This window comes from Oncorhynchus clarkii, chromosome 16 (assembly GCF_045791955.1).
Source record: "Oncorhynchus clarkii lewisi isolate Uvic-CL-2024 chromosome 16, UVic_Ocla_1.0, whole genome shotgun sequence".
Lineage (NCBI taxonomy): Eukaryota > Metazoa > Chordata > Actinopteri > Salmoniformes > Salmonidae > Oncorhynchus > Oncorhynchus clarkii.
In genome coordinates, this window is record NC_092162.1 from 41,971,042 (window position 1) to 41,988,389 (window position 17,348).

A 17,348-nucleotide genomic window follows, 5' to 3' on the forward strand; every position below is an offset into this window, starting at 1 on the left:
ACACTGGAGCAATTTGTAATGGGGTGACTTTCAATCTGCTCTTTAAACAAGGATTAGTTTATTGAATATTGTTGAGGAGTTTGATCTAAATCCAAACATATGATTTGCGTTATTGAACATTATTCAACAAAATCCAATACGTCAGCGTTTACGGTACATGTAGGCAGTCATGTAGCTACTTCTTCTACTGTTTTTTTTAACGGTTGTACTGCTGGATATTGGACAGATATACAGTACCAGTCAACAGTTTGGACACACATACTCATTCAAGGGTTTTTCTTTATATTTTACTATTTTCTACATTGTAGAATAATAGTGAAGACATCAAAACTATGAGATAACACTTATGGAATCATGTAGTAACCAAAAAGGTGTTAACAAATAACTGTTTGCCTTGATGACAACTATTGCACAGTCTTGACATTCTCTCAACCAGCTTCATGAGGAATGCTTTTCCAACAGTATTGAGGGAGTTCCCACATATGCTGAGCACTTGTTGGCTGCTTTTTCTTCACTCTGCAGTCCAACTCAGTCCAAACAATCTCAATTGGGTTGAGGTTGGTTGATTGTGGAGGCCAGGTCATCTGATGCAGCACTCCATCACTCTCCTTCATGGTCAAATAGCCCTTACACAACCTGAAGGTGTGTATTGGCTCATTGTCCTGTTGAAAAACAAATATATGCGGATATCATCTGTTCACCTACTCTGCGTCTCACAAAGACACGGCGGTTGGAACCAAAAATCACTCAGATTTGGACTCATCAGACCGAAGGACAGATTTCTACCAGTCTAATATCCATTGCTGGCGTTTCTTGGCCCAAGCAAGTCTCTTCTTCTTAATGGTGTCCTTTAGTAGTGTTTTTATTGCAGCAATTCGACCATGAAGGCCTGATTCACACAGTCTCCTCTGAACAGTTGATGTTGAAATGTGTCTATTACTTGAACTCTGTGAAGCATTTTTTTGGGCTGCAAACTGAGGTGCAGTTAACTCTGATGAAGTTATCCTCTGCAGCAAAGGTAACTCTAGGTCTATGGCGGTCCTCACGAGAGCTAGTTTCATCATAGCGCTTGATGGTTTTTGCGACAGCACTTGAAGAAACTTCAGATTGACTGACCTTCATGTCTTAAAGTAATGATCGACTGTTGTTTCTCTTTGCTTATTTGAGATGTTCTTGCCATAATATGGACTTAGTCTTTTACCAGATAGGGTTATCTTCTGTATACCACCCCTACCTTGTCACAACACAACTGATTGGCTCAAACGCATTAAGAAGGAAAGAAATTCCACAAATTAACTTTTAACAAGGCACACCTGGTAATTGAAATGCATTCCAGGTGACTACCTCATGAAGCTGGTTGAGAGAATACCAATAGTGTGCAAAGCTATCGTCAAGGGAAAGGGTGGATTTGTTTAACACTTTTTTGGTTACTACATGATTCCATATGTGTTATTTTATAGTTTTGATGTCTTTACTATTATTCTGCAATGTAGAAAATAGTAAAAAATAAAGAAAAACCATAGAATGAGTGAGTGTGTCCAATCTTCTGGCTGTATAAAAAGGTAAAAAATAATATTGGTTTGATTATAATTGTTCTTTAGTCTATTTCTACATTGTGGTACTATGAGTACAATCTAATAATTGATGTCATCTCAATACCTAAATGTGTATCAAACAAACAAAAGAAAACAACCCGATTGGTGTATAGTTTTTTGGTGCCAAACGTGTTTGTAGCAAAGGTAAACTATAATTTGTTCTGTCACAAAAATGATGAAAGTAATGTCAGTCATTGAAATTCCCAACCCACCCATTCGTAAAATGTCTGGATAAAAGAGTCTGCTAAATGGCATATGTTATATATTATTAATTCATGTTTTCTTTCCAGTGAGACTCATTATATTCTGCGCTATGTAGTAAATGTATTGTTTCAATTATTAGAGAAAATACAGCAGGGATTACAAATAGTTTTTAATAATAACTTGTGCAACCAAACATGGGCTACCAATTAATTGATTTATTTTCCATCAATGTAATTGTCTGCATTATTTCCAATCCCCCATATATATTTTTTTTGTAAATATATATAAATATATATATATTTTTAAAATACATTTTCCTTTATTATTTTCCCTAACCCTACCACCTCTCTCCTAATTGGGGTAAAGTAATGGACAACAACACTGAGGCTTCTACTTCCAGCTGATACTGTACATACAATATACATTTTATGAACACAGTATATTTTACAATAGCTGTCTTTTGTTTTTAGCCCCACCCTTCAGCTCCACTCAACCCCTCCCATCTATCTCTGAAGACCATCCAGTTTTGATTTCTATTTGCCATATATTTTTAACTGTTCAGTTTCATTAAAGTTCTGAACCTAAATACATTTCACGGACACAGTATATTTTACATGAGTTATCTTGTTGTTTTTAGCCCCACCCTTCAGCTCCACTCAACCCCTCCCATCTATCTCTGAAGACCATCCAGTTTTGATTTCTATTTGCCATATATTTTTCAACTGTGCTGTGAAGTTTCACAAATGTTCCAAACCTTTCAATTCTCATAGTTTCTACAGGTTGTAAATTAAAGATACCAATTTGATTGGAAGGGTTCTTGTTTGACCCAGTTGGGTGATGTAAGATGTAATAGAAATCAGGAATCTTCCTTAATGTTATTTTATGTTGACCATGACAGTGTTTTGATTATTTTACTAATTGACAAGCACATGTTTGAAAGCACATAGAGAAACAGGTTGGTATAGTGGGTATCAGGAAGTGGGTGTTGTTTACAGAATGTAAGGAGCGGTTTTAAGAGGCACCTTCTCTAATTTAAGCTCTTGAGTGCCCCAAACCAAAGCCTCTGCATTAATGTATCCTGTCAACACAACTTTGGCACTGTGGTTATGTAGAAGTAGTTGTTTGAACTCTTTCTCCATGCATTCTTTCTACACAACTTTGGCACTGAGATTTGGTAGTAGTAGTTGTTTTTTAACCCAGCGGGTTATAGTGACTTAATGATAGTACTGGAATGGCCATCCAGATGACAATGTGGCTTCCGCCTGACTACAACTATGCAGCAAAAGCATGTTTGAAGATGGTATGAATCAAACAGAGGATGCAGAAGAAGCATGGTAAAAGTGAACAAATGTACTTAACACACACACATCATATTACTGTTTTAGCCATTTCCTTCCTCTAGAGAGCGCAGGCGTTTACCTCATTTCGTCTGGGAGACAGACGGAGACAGAGATACAGACAGATAGTGTGGGGGAAACTAGCCTAGAGATAGTCGCAGGCCAATTTCTTGCAGTGAGTCAGTGACCTTTCTCTAATTAGCAGTTGGTAGGTCTATGAGACACAATACAATGAGTCACTTGATGGATTCCCTCACACCATTATTGTGTCTTTCTTCACAATAGGATTGTTCAGGTTTTCTCACATACTATATTTACTGGTTACAATCGTGATAAGATCCTTCCTTCCATTACTGGTAGACACCTCATATCTGACTCACTCCAGTTTGTTTTAAAAAAAAGTATGGTTTTAAGTTTTCTCACATATATACAGTAGGTATACACTTGTTGATCACATTTCTGATTAGATTTTTGTCATTTATTTTAGACTCCTGATATTTGACTCCAAGTTTGTTTCTATTTGACAAAAATGTATGAAATAACTGACTGTAGTTTTGTTCTTCCTCTGTTTCAGTGGTGTGTTTAATGATGATGATGATCTTCTGTTCTGACAATATGGACTAGTGTGTTTGTATCCATAGTACGTAATGATATCATGTTATATACATTTAGCCTCAGTTTATGTACTGTTTTAAATACCTTTATCTGTTGTTATTATTATTGTTGTGTTTCTCAATATGATCTTGTATCCTGTCCATTCGCCATGGACAGCACGGACTTTCCAATTTTTTATTGAAGATTTGTACTTGTAATATAACTGTTTTGACAACTGTTCTTGTAATTGAAGCCTGTTAGGGTTGATTTATTTCTGTTTCCGTTTAAATCCTGAATTGTTAATGACTCATAACATGAGGTCCAATGTGTAATAAATTGAACAGAAAACAAATTATCTGTTGTGTATTTACATTTTTGTTTCATTTCAATTTATTTTGCAAGAACGAAAGACAGAAGTTATGAATTATGGTGGTGCAAAGTTACATTTAAAGATGTACACTACCATTCAAAAGTTTGGGGTCACTTGGAAATGTCCTTGTTTTTGAAGAAGAAGCACCTTTTTTGTCCATTACAATAACATCAAATTGATCAGAAATACAGTGTAGACATTGTTAATGTTGTAAATGGCTACTGTAGCTGGAAATGACAGATTTTTTTATGGAATATCTACATAGGCGTACAGAGGCCCATTATTAGCAACCATCCCTCCTGTGTTCCAATGGCACGTTGTGTTAGCTAATCCAAGTTCATAATTTTAAAAGGCTAATTGATCATTAGAAAACCCTTTTGCAATTATGTTAGCACAACTGAAAACTGCTGTCCTAATTAAATAAGCAATAAAACTGGCCTTCTTTAGACTAGTTGAGTATCTGGAGCAACAGCATTTCTGGGTTCGATTACAGGCTCAAAATGGCCAGAAACAAAGAACTTTCTTCTGAAACTCGTCAGTCTATTTTTGTGATGATAAATGAAGGCTATTCCATGCGTGAAATTGCTAAGAAAAAGAAGATCTCGTACAATGACAGAGCAAACTGGCTCTAACCAGAATAGAAAGAGGAGTGTGAGGCCCCGGTGCACAACTGAGCAAGAGGACAAGTACATTTCAGTGTCTAGCTTGAGAAACAGATGCCTCACAAGTCCTCAACTGGCAGCTTCATTAAATAGTACCCGCAAAACACCAGTCTCAACGTCAACAGTGAAGAGGCGACTCCGGGATGCTGGCCTTCTAGGCAGAATTTATCTGTCCAGTGTCTGTGTTCTTTTGCCCATCTTAATCTTTTCTTTTTATTGGCCAGTCTGAGATATGGCTTTTTCTTTGCAACTCTGCCCAGAGGGCCAGCATCCCGGAGTCGCCTCTTCACTGTTGACGTTGAGACTGGTGTTTTGCGGGTACTATTTAATGAAGCTGCCAGTTTACAGCTGTGCTAACATAATTGCAAAAGGGTTTTCTAGCTTGGATTAGCTAACACAACGTGCCATTGGAACACAGGAGTGATGGTTGTGGATAATGGGCCTCTGTACCCCTATGTAGATATTCCATTAAAAAAACTGCCGTTGCCAGCTACAATAGTCATTTACAACATTAACAATGTCTACACGGTATTTCTGATCAATTTGATGTTATTTTAATGGACAGAAAATGTGCTTTTCTTTCCAAAACAAAGACATTTCTTAGTGACCCCAAACCTTTGAACGGTCGTGTATGATGAATTATGGATGGCACACATAATATTATATTTTTTTTATTCATGTAAGATTTCTCCTCTGTAAAGTTTTTGTGACTTTCTATTTTTCTCTGATTGTGCCGATGAACTTTAGCCGGAGACTGTCACTTTCACGACTACGTATGTCAAAGTGAACAACAAAGGGAGCAAGCAGCAGGGAAGAGTAAATTGGATGAACCAGAACAAGTGGAATGCAAATAGCCAAATTAAATCTTGAGGATAGCTGGGCCATACATTCCATCAAGGCATTCAATTATACACCGTTTCTGATCTCTGCCCCGAATAAATCCAGTTGTTGCGGACATATTACGATTCCAATCTAATTCAGAGCTCCATTCAACATCAACTGGGGTAGCAATAATATGTTTGGTAACGGGCACCTACAGTACAGTAATTCAATGCATTATTTCAAGTAAAGAAATACAGAGGTACATTTTCCTGTAGAGACAATGTATACAGTATGGACTATGGGGTGAGTGGTATCAAAAAACAAATATATGTCTCCAGTGATAGTCTTCATGTTAGAATGTTTTCCGGGCGTTTCTTGGACTAAAATGTTATTTGACTAAAATGCCCACTAGTCCATCCACTTAAACCATTAGCTTCCTCGTCATGGACAGTTTGTAAAGGATCAGGTAGCCGTCGTCCCAGGCATAGATCTGTTTCTCCTGAGGGTTGTACTTAAGGCTGGCGTGGAGTCCATACCTCCTGGGGAAATACAGTAGCGGAGCCTCCTCATTGGTCACCGCATCGTTTACGTCAAACACACACTGAACACGAGAGCGACTAGGCACCCTGGTGTTGTAGACCACATAGACCGTCCCACAGACCACGAAGGCTGCCTCCGCGTTCTCCTGGGGACACTGTGTATCCCACATCTGCTCGATATCCAGGCTGTCAGGGTCCATCTTAGCCAGGTTGATGGACTCACTCTCCCTGGTGGTGTAAAGGGCCCAGAGGCCTTCCTCATCGGCAGCCAGGTCCACAGCAGTCTCTGGGTTGAGGCTGTAGACGGGTCTATGGTCTGCCACCTCCACTGGGAACACAGCACTGTCTGCCAATGTGCCATTCGCCAGGTCATACTTAATCACCTGGAGCTCGTCGGCCCCCTCCATCACGTAGTAGGCATAGCCATTGTAGACGGCACATCCGGTGCCACTCCACAGAGAGGGCAGTCTTATAGGCCTGCTGTGGGCCACTCCTGGGGAGGACGAGAAGTCTAGAACAGAGCTGAACTGGTACACAGTGTCCTCTGCCGTGCCGTTGAAGACGTAGACCTTAGAGGTCCTGGCGTCTTTAGTCCACATGCCCTTGGGGCTGCCCATCCTCTTCAGGATCTTCATGGCTCTGATGCTGGAGATGATGTCTATACAATCTGTTGATAGAGAAATGGAGGTGTTGTCGTGAAAAGCCGTTTTCATGAGAGGTCTTAATAACATTGTCAGATTTAATGAAAAATCTGGTAATTATGAAGACCTTTGTGTACAGTATACTGTATAAAATGACAACAGATAATTATTTTAACATATCAAATATTACTATTATAAATGTTAATGGTCTATTTGTAGTTTTTAAAATCAAAGATGAGTTCAGGCTGGTCAGGCCGGGTCTCATAGCCTAGACGTAACATAGTAATTGTAAATCCGGGACACTCAAATTAGTATGATATGTTACGTTTAGTATGGTTACATAAGAAAGATGTTTACGGTACTTATAATGCAAATGTCTAGCAGCCCAAAGGTTGCAAGTTTGAATCTCATCATGAAAATTTTAGCAACTTTTCAACTGCTTACTACTTTTTAGCCACTTTGCAAGTACTTAGAATCTTAGCCAACCCTTCCCCTAACCCTAACTTTAACCCTTTAACCTAATTCCTAAATTTAACCCTAATCTTAACTCGAACCCCTAACCCTAACCCCTAGCCGAGCTAACATTAGCCACCTAGCTAACGTTAGCCACCTAGCTGGAATTCGTCAAATATCATGCATTTTGCAAATTCGTAACGTGCAGTATTGTACGTTTTTCAAATTCGTAACATATAATACAAATTGTCATTCGTAACATATCATTGTCAGATGTGATGGACATCCACAGATGAATACATACCATACGAAACATTACATATCATACAAAATGGACTGTCTCGGATTTACTGACAGAATACGACTAAATGCTCTGAAACCAGGTTGGTTAGCATCCAGGCATCCAGTTCACATTTCCTTCTCGTGTTGCGTTAGCATGCCCCTGCAGTGTCCTTGCCCACCTGAAACATGTTTTGATGTCTACTTCAACATGCAGGGCACATCATGTACCCCGCAGGCTGCAGCAGGCTATTTCAATGCAGTCCAAATGAAAATGAACTCGACACAACCAAAGGGAAGTGGAAGAAACAGCTACATTGTGCTTTGGAAAATGGGAAAGATGGGCGACACAGATATGCTGAAGTAGAGCAAAGTGGTCTTTTGCTGATAAAAAAGTAAATTTTAGCTCTCAAGACAACAAAGAGACTTACTCTTAATTAGGATAGAGTGTGTCTAAATCATTGACAATGGGGGAGGGGGGGGGGTTGCTGTTCCGTATGCATGGAACACTCCTTGAATATGGACTTTCAAAGCATCTGGTTCCCCCTTTCAGGTAGAGTAAGAGCTCCTGGTAAACACTTTACATTAATGTTATAACTGTTTATTTGAAATGTATACACAAATAATTAACGGTTTATAAACTACTTCTAAACCTTTTATAAAACTTTTTTTTATGTTAATGTGCTACCGAACCTGAAACTCATAGTGAGACGTCTGTTTGCTCTGTGTTTTACATGAGGTTATACAGTTGACTAAATGAACCTACTGTCTGTGAAATAGAACTTTGAATTGCAACATTATTTGTACCAACCCGCTGTGAGTCACATCGTAGGTAGTAAAGCCAGACTACTCGTGTCCATGAAGTACAAATTGGAGACTGGTTCCCCCCTTGAAATAAATGACTCATAGCCAACTAGCGATAAATCTATAGGAAAATAAAATTAGTGACTAGCCTACCCAGTGATTTAAAATGTAGCTCTAAATTGCAAAAAAAAAAAATGACTTGAAACAAATCTTTGTTTCCTACCTCTTTTCCTGTGGAATGGGTTTTCAGGGGAGGACACCAACTGCCACGAGTGGTAAAGAGCTTACTGTAAGCCTAAAAATACTGTAACCATGCTCCATAAGCCAACAGGTCTCCCTTAGCCAAGTCTCTTTCAGGCAGGGAAATTAAGGCACTAGATCAAAGGCGGTCATCCTGTACAGGACGTCAGAGCTCTACGCCTCACGCTCCCCCCCAACTCCCCCCAACTCCCCATACACTGCTCCTCTCTCTACTCACCCAAGACTCTGGAGTACCCATCTTCCTCTCCCCCTCTCTTCCTCTCCTTCACCCACTCCTTCACCTCCAGGTCCACATCCACCATTCTGTCTGCCTGGTTCACACAGGGCTTAGCGGGGTTTTGGGTTTCGATGTAGTCCATCTCTCTCTCGACGCGGTCCACTCGTACCCCTGTCCCCTCCAGGTCTTGGCGCAGGGTCCCGTGGTCCTGGTTTAGTCCCTTTATAAACTCAGCAGTCTGCTTCTTGAAGTGCCGCAGCTCTGTGTTGTAGCGGTTCGACTGCTCGTGCCATATGAGCATACGATCCTGGGGGAGCATAATGTGTTATCGAGGACGTTGATTTGGTGTGTGGCCGACGATTGAGGATTACTGTAATGTTGGGTGAATGTAATTGTCCTAGTATCAGACTCTAGTTCATTCCAATCGCACAGGTCTTAGGCACAAGGACAACACTATGGACAGAGTTCTGAGAAAACTGTATCAGGTGTTGGTGTTAGAACGCGTGTCAAACCAGGGTCATCGTGATCATTTATCGTGGCAGAAGGTATCAGCACCCATCAACATCAATTCCACCATCAAAACCTCACAAGAGGAAACAAGTGTGTTGTTTATTATCACAATGTTGTTCAGTGATCTGGTTCAGTGACAGTGAACCACAGAGGTTGACTCATGCTAAGATTGACGAAAGGTCAAATAGGGGGTGCGTTACGCCAATGGATCATGTCATCGAGAGAGGTTGAGAATAACAAGGAATAACAACGGATTATTTCTCCTCTGTCTAAGACCCACAGTTGAATTTTCTCTTTTTTTTACTACTGTACTTGAGTGAGTCCTTGGTTGGATTGGAATAAAAATACTAAATGAAAATAACTTTCTGAATTGACTTATTCTAATTACTAATGTAAGAGTCGAGCCTGCGGCATCACGGGAGGGAGATTCTGGTTAAAAGATCAAAAGAACAGGAGGGGGTAGGAAGATTTGAATGATAAACAAATTATTCATTTCAGTCAAGTAAATGTTATTTGTATTCTCACACTAGAGGAAACTGGTGACATGGTCATAATGAATGGATAGATTGGTGCATATAAATAATACAGTTTTTCTCAATTGCTAAAACTCAACTTCTGAAACCTTGCTCCATTTCCTGAAAACATTAAACACAACCTCATCTTCAAGCGCTATTTACATAACCTCTGACTCCTCTTGCAAAATGAAACGTTCGCCTGAAAAACAGTTTTACCTGTGTTCAAAATCAAACACTGCTCTCAAATCATAAACAAAGTGATCAAAATGATATACACTCTTAAGCAGTCAGTAAACAATACCCGCAAAAATAGAAAACACATTGTTCAAAACATACAATTCTCAGGGAGAAGTACATTTTTAATTAAAATAAATATTCATATTTTTCCATCATTGTCTTTTGATGAACGAAAACAGGTTCTATCATAGTAGCTCAAAATTGATCAGAAATTACTACTCTGCTTTGCTCTTTGCAATTTGGTTTTTTGTTCTTCCTCCTCCTTGTACCCCTATTTTTACAGTACTTCACCCTGCATCTCACAAACCTGTCCTTTGCCTCTGTGATACTGTAATTCTTGTTCTTTGTTGATATGAACCTGCAACCAGTCAAAATCTATTGAGCAGTCAGTACTGTTAATAAATGGAAAGGACAATGTTCAGGGCCATACAATTTGTCCATTGTACAGTATACAGCCTACAATGCACTGTACTACAATATCCATTCTCAGACTTTCTCCTTCCCACCTTCAACAACCTGTTTGCTCTCTGAACTGGCTTATATTGGTTGTGTCGCATCATTTGAAACAGGTTAAATCAATTTTGAGTGGTTGTGTTCAATCAATGACATATGTTCTCTATTTGTATTTGATTGTGGCCACTTGTGTTTACCAGTATGGACGACATGTCCATTAGAGTGCAGAATGTGTTTTGAGAATGAGAATGTGTTTAGAGATTTGCTGAAAAGTCTAAGTGAGATCCTGCAAATTGTGTTTTACCATGTTTAATGGTTTAAGGTATTGACAACAGACTGCATAATTAGCTAAATGAGTCCAGGCAACTGAGAACTTTGTTCAGCCAATGGGTTTTAGTGTTTTAGCAATTGAGAAAAACTGTAATAATGTAGGATCTAAAGCAGACAGAATGGAGCTGCATTCCACTACTTGGACACTTCATCACACTCAACTGTAAGCAAACTTGGCATAATCAGTATAGAATAGCTGCAATATAGGAGGAGTAGAACACACTCCCACAAACCTGGCATATTATATTTGACAAAATGAATATTGTACAGTCCCTCAGACAGCCTTTTAATTTGGCCAAGAGAAATTGCAAGGCACACCTGTTCTTGCTTATTCTAAAGAATATGATTTTACCATTATCGTTTTTTGTCAGTAACTGCTGTAAATGTTCCTATTGTTTTCATTATCAACGTGTTGTCATCTTTGCGCCTCGTGAAGAGTTTCACACGGCTTAGTGTGTATTCTGAGAAGGGGAAAGAGAATAGGAGAAGTACTCGGGCATAGATACGACAGCTCACGGCCACTGATATTCTCTAAGGGCCTTAGCCCGAGAAGTTGATGAGTCGAACAGAGATTGTATTAATTGGATTGCTTTAGTCAACACGTAAAAATATATAAATAAAAAGAAACCTTGCAGGCAGACACTGAGCGCGAACTAAAGTTTTGCAGAATGCCAGAGATAAAGCCTGACACATGGCCTTGATTCTCTGTCCTTGATTTCACAGTAACTGCTGTTTGCTGTTCTTTCAGAAGGATGTTGTCTCACTAGCATTCAAAAAGAAAACTTGATTCACCATAGTTGCGTCATTGATTCGATTCCTGTTCCTTGCCTAAAACTTGTCCTACACCACTTTAGGTGGAGTTGTGCGGTGTAAAACGGTTGTTTAGGAGTTTGTCTCTTACCTCAATGGCAAGGAATCTGTTCTCCAGATAATCCATGAGACCCTGGTAGTAATACTGACCGTTGGTGAGGACTAGGACTAAGGAGAGGAGGAAGGCGACAGCCGTTGTCATGGTTGATAGATCCAAGGGACAGTCTGGGCGTCCTGTACGTAAGACCAGGTAGCAAAAATACTTCCTCCTGTCTGGTCCGGTCTCCTTGTGGTCTACTTATGGTTGGTTCCCTACAGAGTGTGAGTGTTCGTGAATAACTGTGTATGTGTGTGTGTGTGTGTGTGTGTGTGTGTGTGGAGGTGAGAGAGAGAGAGAGAGAGAGAGAGAGAGAGAGAGAGAGAGAGAGAGAGAGAGAGAGAGAGAGAGAGAGAGAGAAGGGCCAGGTTCTTGGGTTTCAAACTCTTTGGCTCGCTCACGTAGCTGGAATGTTTTCACAAACTCCCAGGGAGGAGCCTTGTTCCTCTAGCCCCTTTCTGTCCTCAAAAAGTGAATGTACTGTTGTACTGGACACTGGGCAACACTGTGTGTGTGTGTGTGTATGCGTGTGTACATGTGCTTGCGTGCAAGCGAGTGTGTACGTGTGTGAGTGTGTACGTGTGTGAGTGTGTACGTGTGTGGGGGTGTACGTGTGTGGGTGGGTGCGCCCGTGCATGACTGTTGATAGACAGTTGTTTATGGATTTAAAAACAAATATTAACAAGGCTATATACAGGTGGTACCGGTACAGAGTCATTGTGCGGGGGCACCGGTTAGTCTAGTTAATTGAGGTAATATGTACATGTAGGTAGAGGTAAAGTGACTATGCATAGATAATAAACAGAGAGTAGCAGCAGCGTAAAAATGGGGCAGGGGGTGGTCAATGCAAATAGTCCAGGTAGCCATTTGGTTAGCTGTTCAGGAGTCTAATGGCTTGGGGGTAGAAGCTCTTAAGAAGACATTTGGACCTAGACTTGACGCTCCGGTACCGCTTGCCGTGCGATAGGAGAGAGAACAGTCTATGACTAGGGTGCCTGGAGTCTTTGACAATTTTTAGGGCCTTCCTCTGTCACCGCCTGGTATAGAGGTCCTGGATGGCAGGAAGCTTGGCCCCAGTGATGTACTGGTCCGTACACACTACCCTCTGTTGTGCCTGGAGGTCAGAGGCCGAGCAGTTGCCATACCAGGCAGTGATGCAACCCGTCAGGAAGCTCTCGATGGTGCAGTTATATAACTTTTTGAGGATCTGATGACCCATGCCAAATCTTTTCAGTCTTCTAAAGGGGCGTTGTCGTGCCCTGTTCATGATGGTCTTGGTGTGTTTGGACCAAGACAGCTGGTTGGTGATGTGAACACCAAGGAACTTGAAGCTGTCAACCTGCTCCACTGCAGCTCTGTCGATGAGATCGGGGGCGTGCTCGGCCCTCCTTTTCCTGTAGTCCACAATCATCTCCTTTGTCTTGATCACATTGAGGGAGAGGTTGTTATCCTGGCACCACACGGCCAGGTCTCTGATCTCCTCCCTATAGGCTGTCTCGTTGTTGTCAGTGATCAGGCTGTTGTGTCGTCGGCAAACTTACTGATAGTGTTGGAGTTGTGCTTGGCCATGCAGTCATGGGTGAACAAGGGGACTGAGCACACACCTCCGAGGGGCCCCCGTTGTTGAGGATCAGCGTGGCATATGTGTTGTTACCTACCCTTTACCACCTGGTGGCCCCGGGGTCCTTAGCTTAGTGATGAGCTTTGAGGGAACTATGGTATTGATCGCCGAGCTGTAGTCAATGAATAGCATTCTCACGTAGGTGTTCCTTTTGTCCAGGTGGGAAAGGCCAGTGTGGAGTGCAATAGATATTGCATCATCTGTGGATCTGTTGGGGCGGTATGCAAATGGTGTTGATGTGAGCCATGACCAGCCTTTCAAAGCACTTCATGTCTACAGACGTGAGTGCTACGGGTCGGTAGTCATTTAGGCAGGTTACCTTGGTATTCTTGGGCACAAGGACTATGGTGGTCTGCTTGAAATATGTTGGTATTACAGACTCGGTCAGGGATAGGTTGAAAATGTCAGTGAAGACACTTGCCAGTTGGTCAGCGCATGCTAGGAATACACGTCCTGGTAATCCATCTGGCCCTGCAGTCTTGTGAATGTTGACCTGTTTAAAAGTTTTACTCACATCGGCTACGAAGAGCGTGATCACACAGTCGTCCGGAACAGCTGGTGCTCTCATGCATGCTTCAATGTTGCTTGCCTCGAAGCGAGTATATGAGTCATTTAGCTCATCTGGTAGGCTTGTGTCACTGGGCAGCTTGCGGCTGTGCTTCGCTTTGTGGCCCGTAATAGTTTGCAAGCCCTGCCACATCCGACGAGCATCGGAACTGGTGCAGTAGGATTTAATTTTAGTCCTGTATTGACACTTTGCCTGTTTGATGGTTCGTCTGAGGACATAGCGGGATTTCTTAAAAGAGTCCGGGTTACAGCTCTACCCTTTAGCTCAGTGCGGATGTTGCCTGTAATCCATGGCTTCTGGTTGGGTTATGTACGTACAGTCACTGTGGGGACGACGTCATCGATGCACTTATTGATGAAGCCAGTGACTGGTGTGGTGTACTCCTCAATGCCATCGGAAGAATTAGGGAAATATTCCAGTCTGTGCTAGCAAAACAGTCCTGCAGTTTAGCATCTGTATCATCTGACCACATTCTGACCACTTCCATATTTCGTCACTGGTACTTCCTGCTTTAGTTTTAGCTTGTATGCAGGAAGCATGAGGATATAGTTATGGTCAGATTTGCCAAATGGGGGACGAGGGAGAGCTTTGTAACAGATCCACCAACGTGTCGGCATCGAGTAATTGTCTCTGGCCCCCTTCCAGTTAGGGGGAGTGATGAGCTCTACAGCAGAGTCTCACAACTCAATCGCTGGATGAAAACTGTTTTCTGCCCCTCCCAAAAGATAGAATTTGTAGATAATTGGCCCTCTTTCTGGGACTCACCTACAAACAGGACCAAGCCTGACCTGCTGAGGAGTGACGGACTCCATCCTAGCTGGAGGGGTGCTCTCATCTTATCTACCAACATAGACAGGGCTCTAACTCCTCTAGCTCCACAATGAAATAGGGTGCAGGCCAGGCAGCAGGCTGTTAGCCAGCCTGCCAGCATAGTGGAGTCTGCCACTAGAACAGTCAGTGTAGTCAGCTCAGCTATCCCCATTGAGACCGTGTCTGTGCCTCGACCTAGGTTGGGCAAAAATAAACATGGCGGTGTTCGCCTTAGCAATCACACTAGGATAAAGACCTCCTCCATTCCTGTCATTATTGAAAGAGATCATGATATCTCACATTTCAAAATAGGGCTACTTAATGTTAGATCCCTTACTTCAAAGGCAATTATAGTCAATGAACTTATCACTGATCATAATCTTGATGTGATTGGGCTGACTGAAACATGGCTTAAGCCCGATGAATTTACTGTGTTAAATGAGGCCTCACCTCCTGGCTACACTAGTGGCCATATCCCCCGTGCATCCCGCAAAGGCGGAGATGTTGCTAACATTTACGATAGCAAATTTCAATTTACAAAACAAATAAATTACGTTTTCGTCTTTTGAGCTTCTAGTCATGAAATCTATGCAGCCTACTAAATCACTTTTTATAGCTACTGTTTACAGGCCTCCTGGGCCATATACAGCGTTCCTCATTGAGTTCCCTGAATTCCTATCGGACCTTGTAGTCATAGCAGATAATATTCTAATCTTTGGTGACTTTAATATTCACATGTAAAAATCCACAGACCCACTCCAAAAGGCTTTCGGAGCCATCATCGACTCAGTGGGTTTTGTCCAACATGTCTCTGGACCTACTCACTGTCACAGTCATACTCTGGACCTAGTTTTGTCCCATGGAATAAACGTTGTGGATATTAATGTTTTTCCTCATAATCCTGGACTATCGGACCACCATTTTATTACGTTTGCAATTGCAACAAATAATCTGCTCAGACCCCAACCAAGGAACATCAAAAGTCGTGCTATAAATTCACAGACAACACAAAGATTCCTTGATGTCCTTCCAGATTCCCTCTGTCTACCCAAGGATGCCAGAGGACAAAAATCAGTTAACCACCTAACTGAGGAACTCAATTTAACCTTGCGCAATACCCTAGATGCAGTTGCACCCCTAAAAACAAAAAACATTTCTCATAAGAAACTAGCTCCCTGGTACACAGAAAATACCCGAGCTCTGAAGCAAGCTTCCAGAAAATTGGAACGGAAATGGCGCCACACCAAACTGGAAGTCTTCCGACTAGCTTGGAAATACAGTACCGTCCAGTACAGAAGAGCCCTTACTGCTGCTCGATCATCCTATTTTTCTAACTTAATTGAGGAAAATAAGAACAATCCGAAATTCCTTTTTGATACTGTCGCAAAGCTAACTAAAAAGCAGCATTCCCCAAGAGAGGATGGCTTTCACTTCAGCAGTGATAAATTCATGAACTTCTTTGAGGAAAAGATCATGATTATTAGAAAGCAAATTACGGACTCCTCTTTAAATCTGCGTATTCCTTCAAAGCTCAGTTGTCCTGAGTCTGCACAACTCTGCCAGGACCTAGGATCAAGAGAGACGCTCAAGTGTTTTAGTACTATATCTCTTGACACAATGATGAAAATAATCATGGCCTCTAAACCTTCAAGCTGCATACTGGACCCTATTCCAACTAAACTACTGAAAGAGCTGCTTCCTGTGCTTGGCCCTCCTATGTGGAACATAATAAACGGCTCTCTATCCACCGGATGTGTACCAAACTCACTAAAAGTGGCGGTAATAAAGCCTCTCTTGAAAAAGCCAAACCTTGACCCAGAAAATATAAAAAAACTATCGGCCTATATCGAATCTTCCATTCCTCTCAACAATTTTAGAAAAGGCTGTTGCGCAGCAACTCACTGCCTTCCTGAAGACAAATAATGTATACGAAATGCTTCAGTCTGGTTTTAGACCCCATCATAGCACTGAGACTGCACTTGTGAAGGTGGTAAATGACCTTTTAATGGCATCAGACCGAGGCTCTGCATCTGTCCTCGTGCTCCTAGACCTTAGTGCTGCTTTTGATACCATCGATCACCACATTCTTTTGGAGAGATTGGAAAGCCAAATTGGTCTACACGGACAAGTTCTGGCCTGGTTTAGATCTTATCTGCCGGAAAGATATCAGTTTGTCTCTGTGAATGGTTTGTCCTCTGACAAATCAACTGTAAATGTCGGTGTTCCTCAAGGTTCTGTTTTAGGACCACTATTGTTTTCACTATATATTTTACCTCTTGGGGATGTCATTCGAAAACATAATGTTAACTTTCACTGCTATGCGGATGACACACAGCTGTACATTTCAATGAAACATGGTGAAGCCCCAAAATTGCTCTCGCTAGAAGCCTGTGTTTCAGACATAAGGAAGTGGATGGCTGCAAACTTTCTACTTTTAAACTCGGACAAAACAGAGATGCTTGTTCTAGGTCCCAAGAAACAAAGAGATCTTATGTTGAATCTGACAATTAATCTTAATGGTTGTACAGTCGTCTCAAATAAAACTGTGAAGGACCTCGGCGTTACTCTGGACCCTGATCTCTCTTTTGAAGAACATATCAAGACCATTTCAAGGACAGC

At 41.5% G+C, this 17,348-nt stretch overlaps 1 protein-coding gene across 1 annotated transcript; it reads right to left on the reverse strand.

The window, feature by feature from the left end:
- Window positions 1-5,427: 5,427 nt before the first annotated feature.
- On the reverse strand, window positions 5,428-12,110 carry LOC139367620 (olfactomedin-like protein 3B). Its single transcript, XM_071105886.1, has 3 exons — window positions 11,725-12,110; window positions 8,779-9,085; window positions 5,428-6,790 (listed from the first exon to the last, which is right to left on the reverse strand). The coding sequence occupies exons 1-3, from the start codon at window positions 11,833-11,835 to the stop codon at window positions 6,006-6,008; spliced, it is 1,203 nt and encodes a 400-aa protein (XP_070961987.1). The 5' UTR covers window positions 11,836-12,110; the 3' UTR covers window positions 5,428-6,005.
- Between the last annotated feature and the right edge of the window lie 5,238 nt (window positions 12,111-17,348).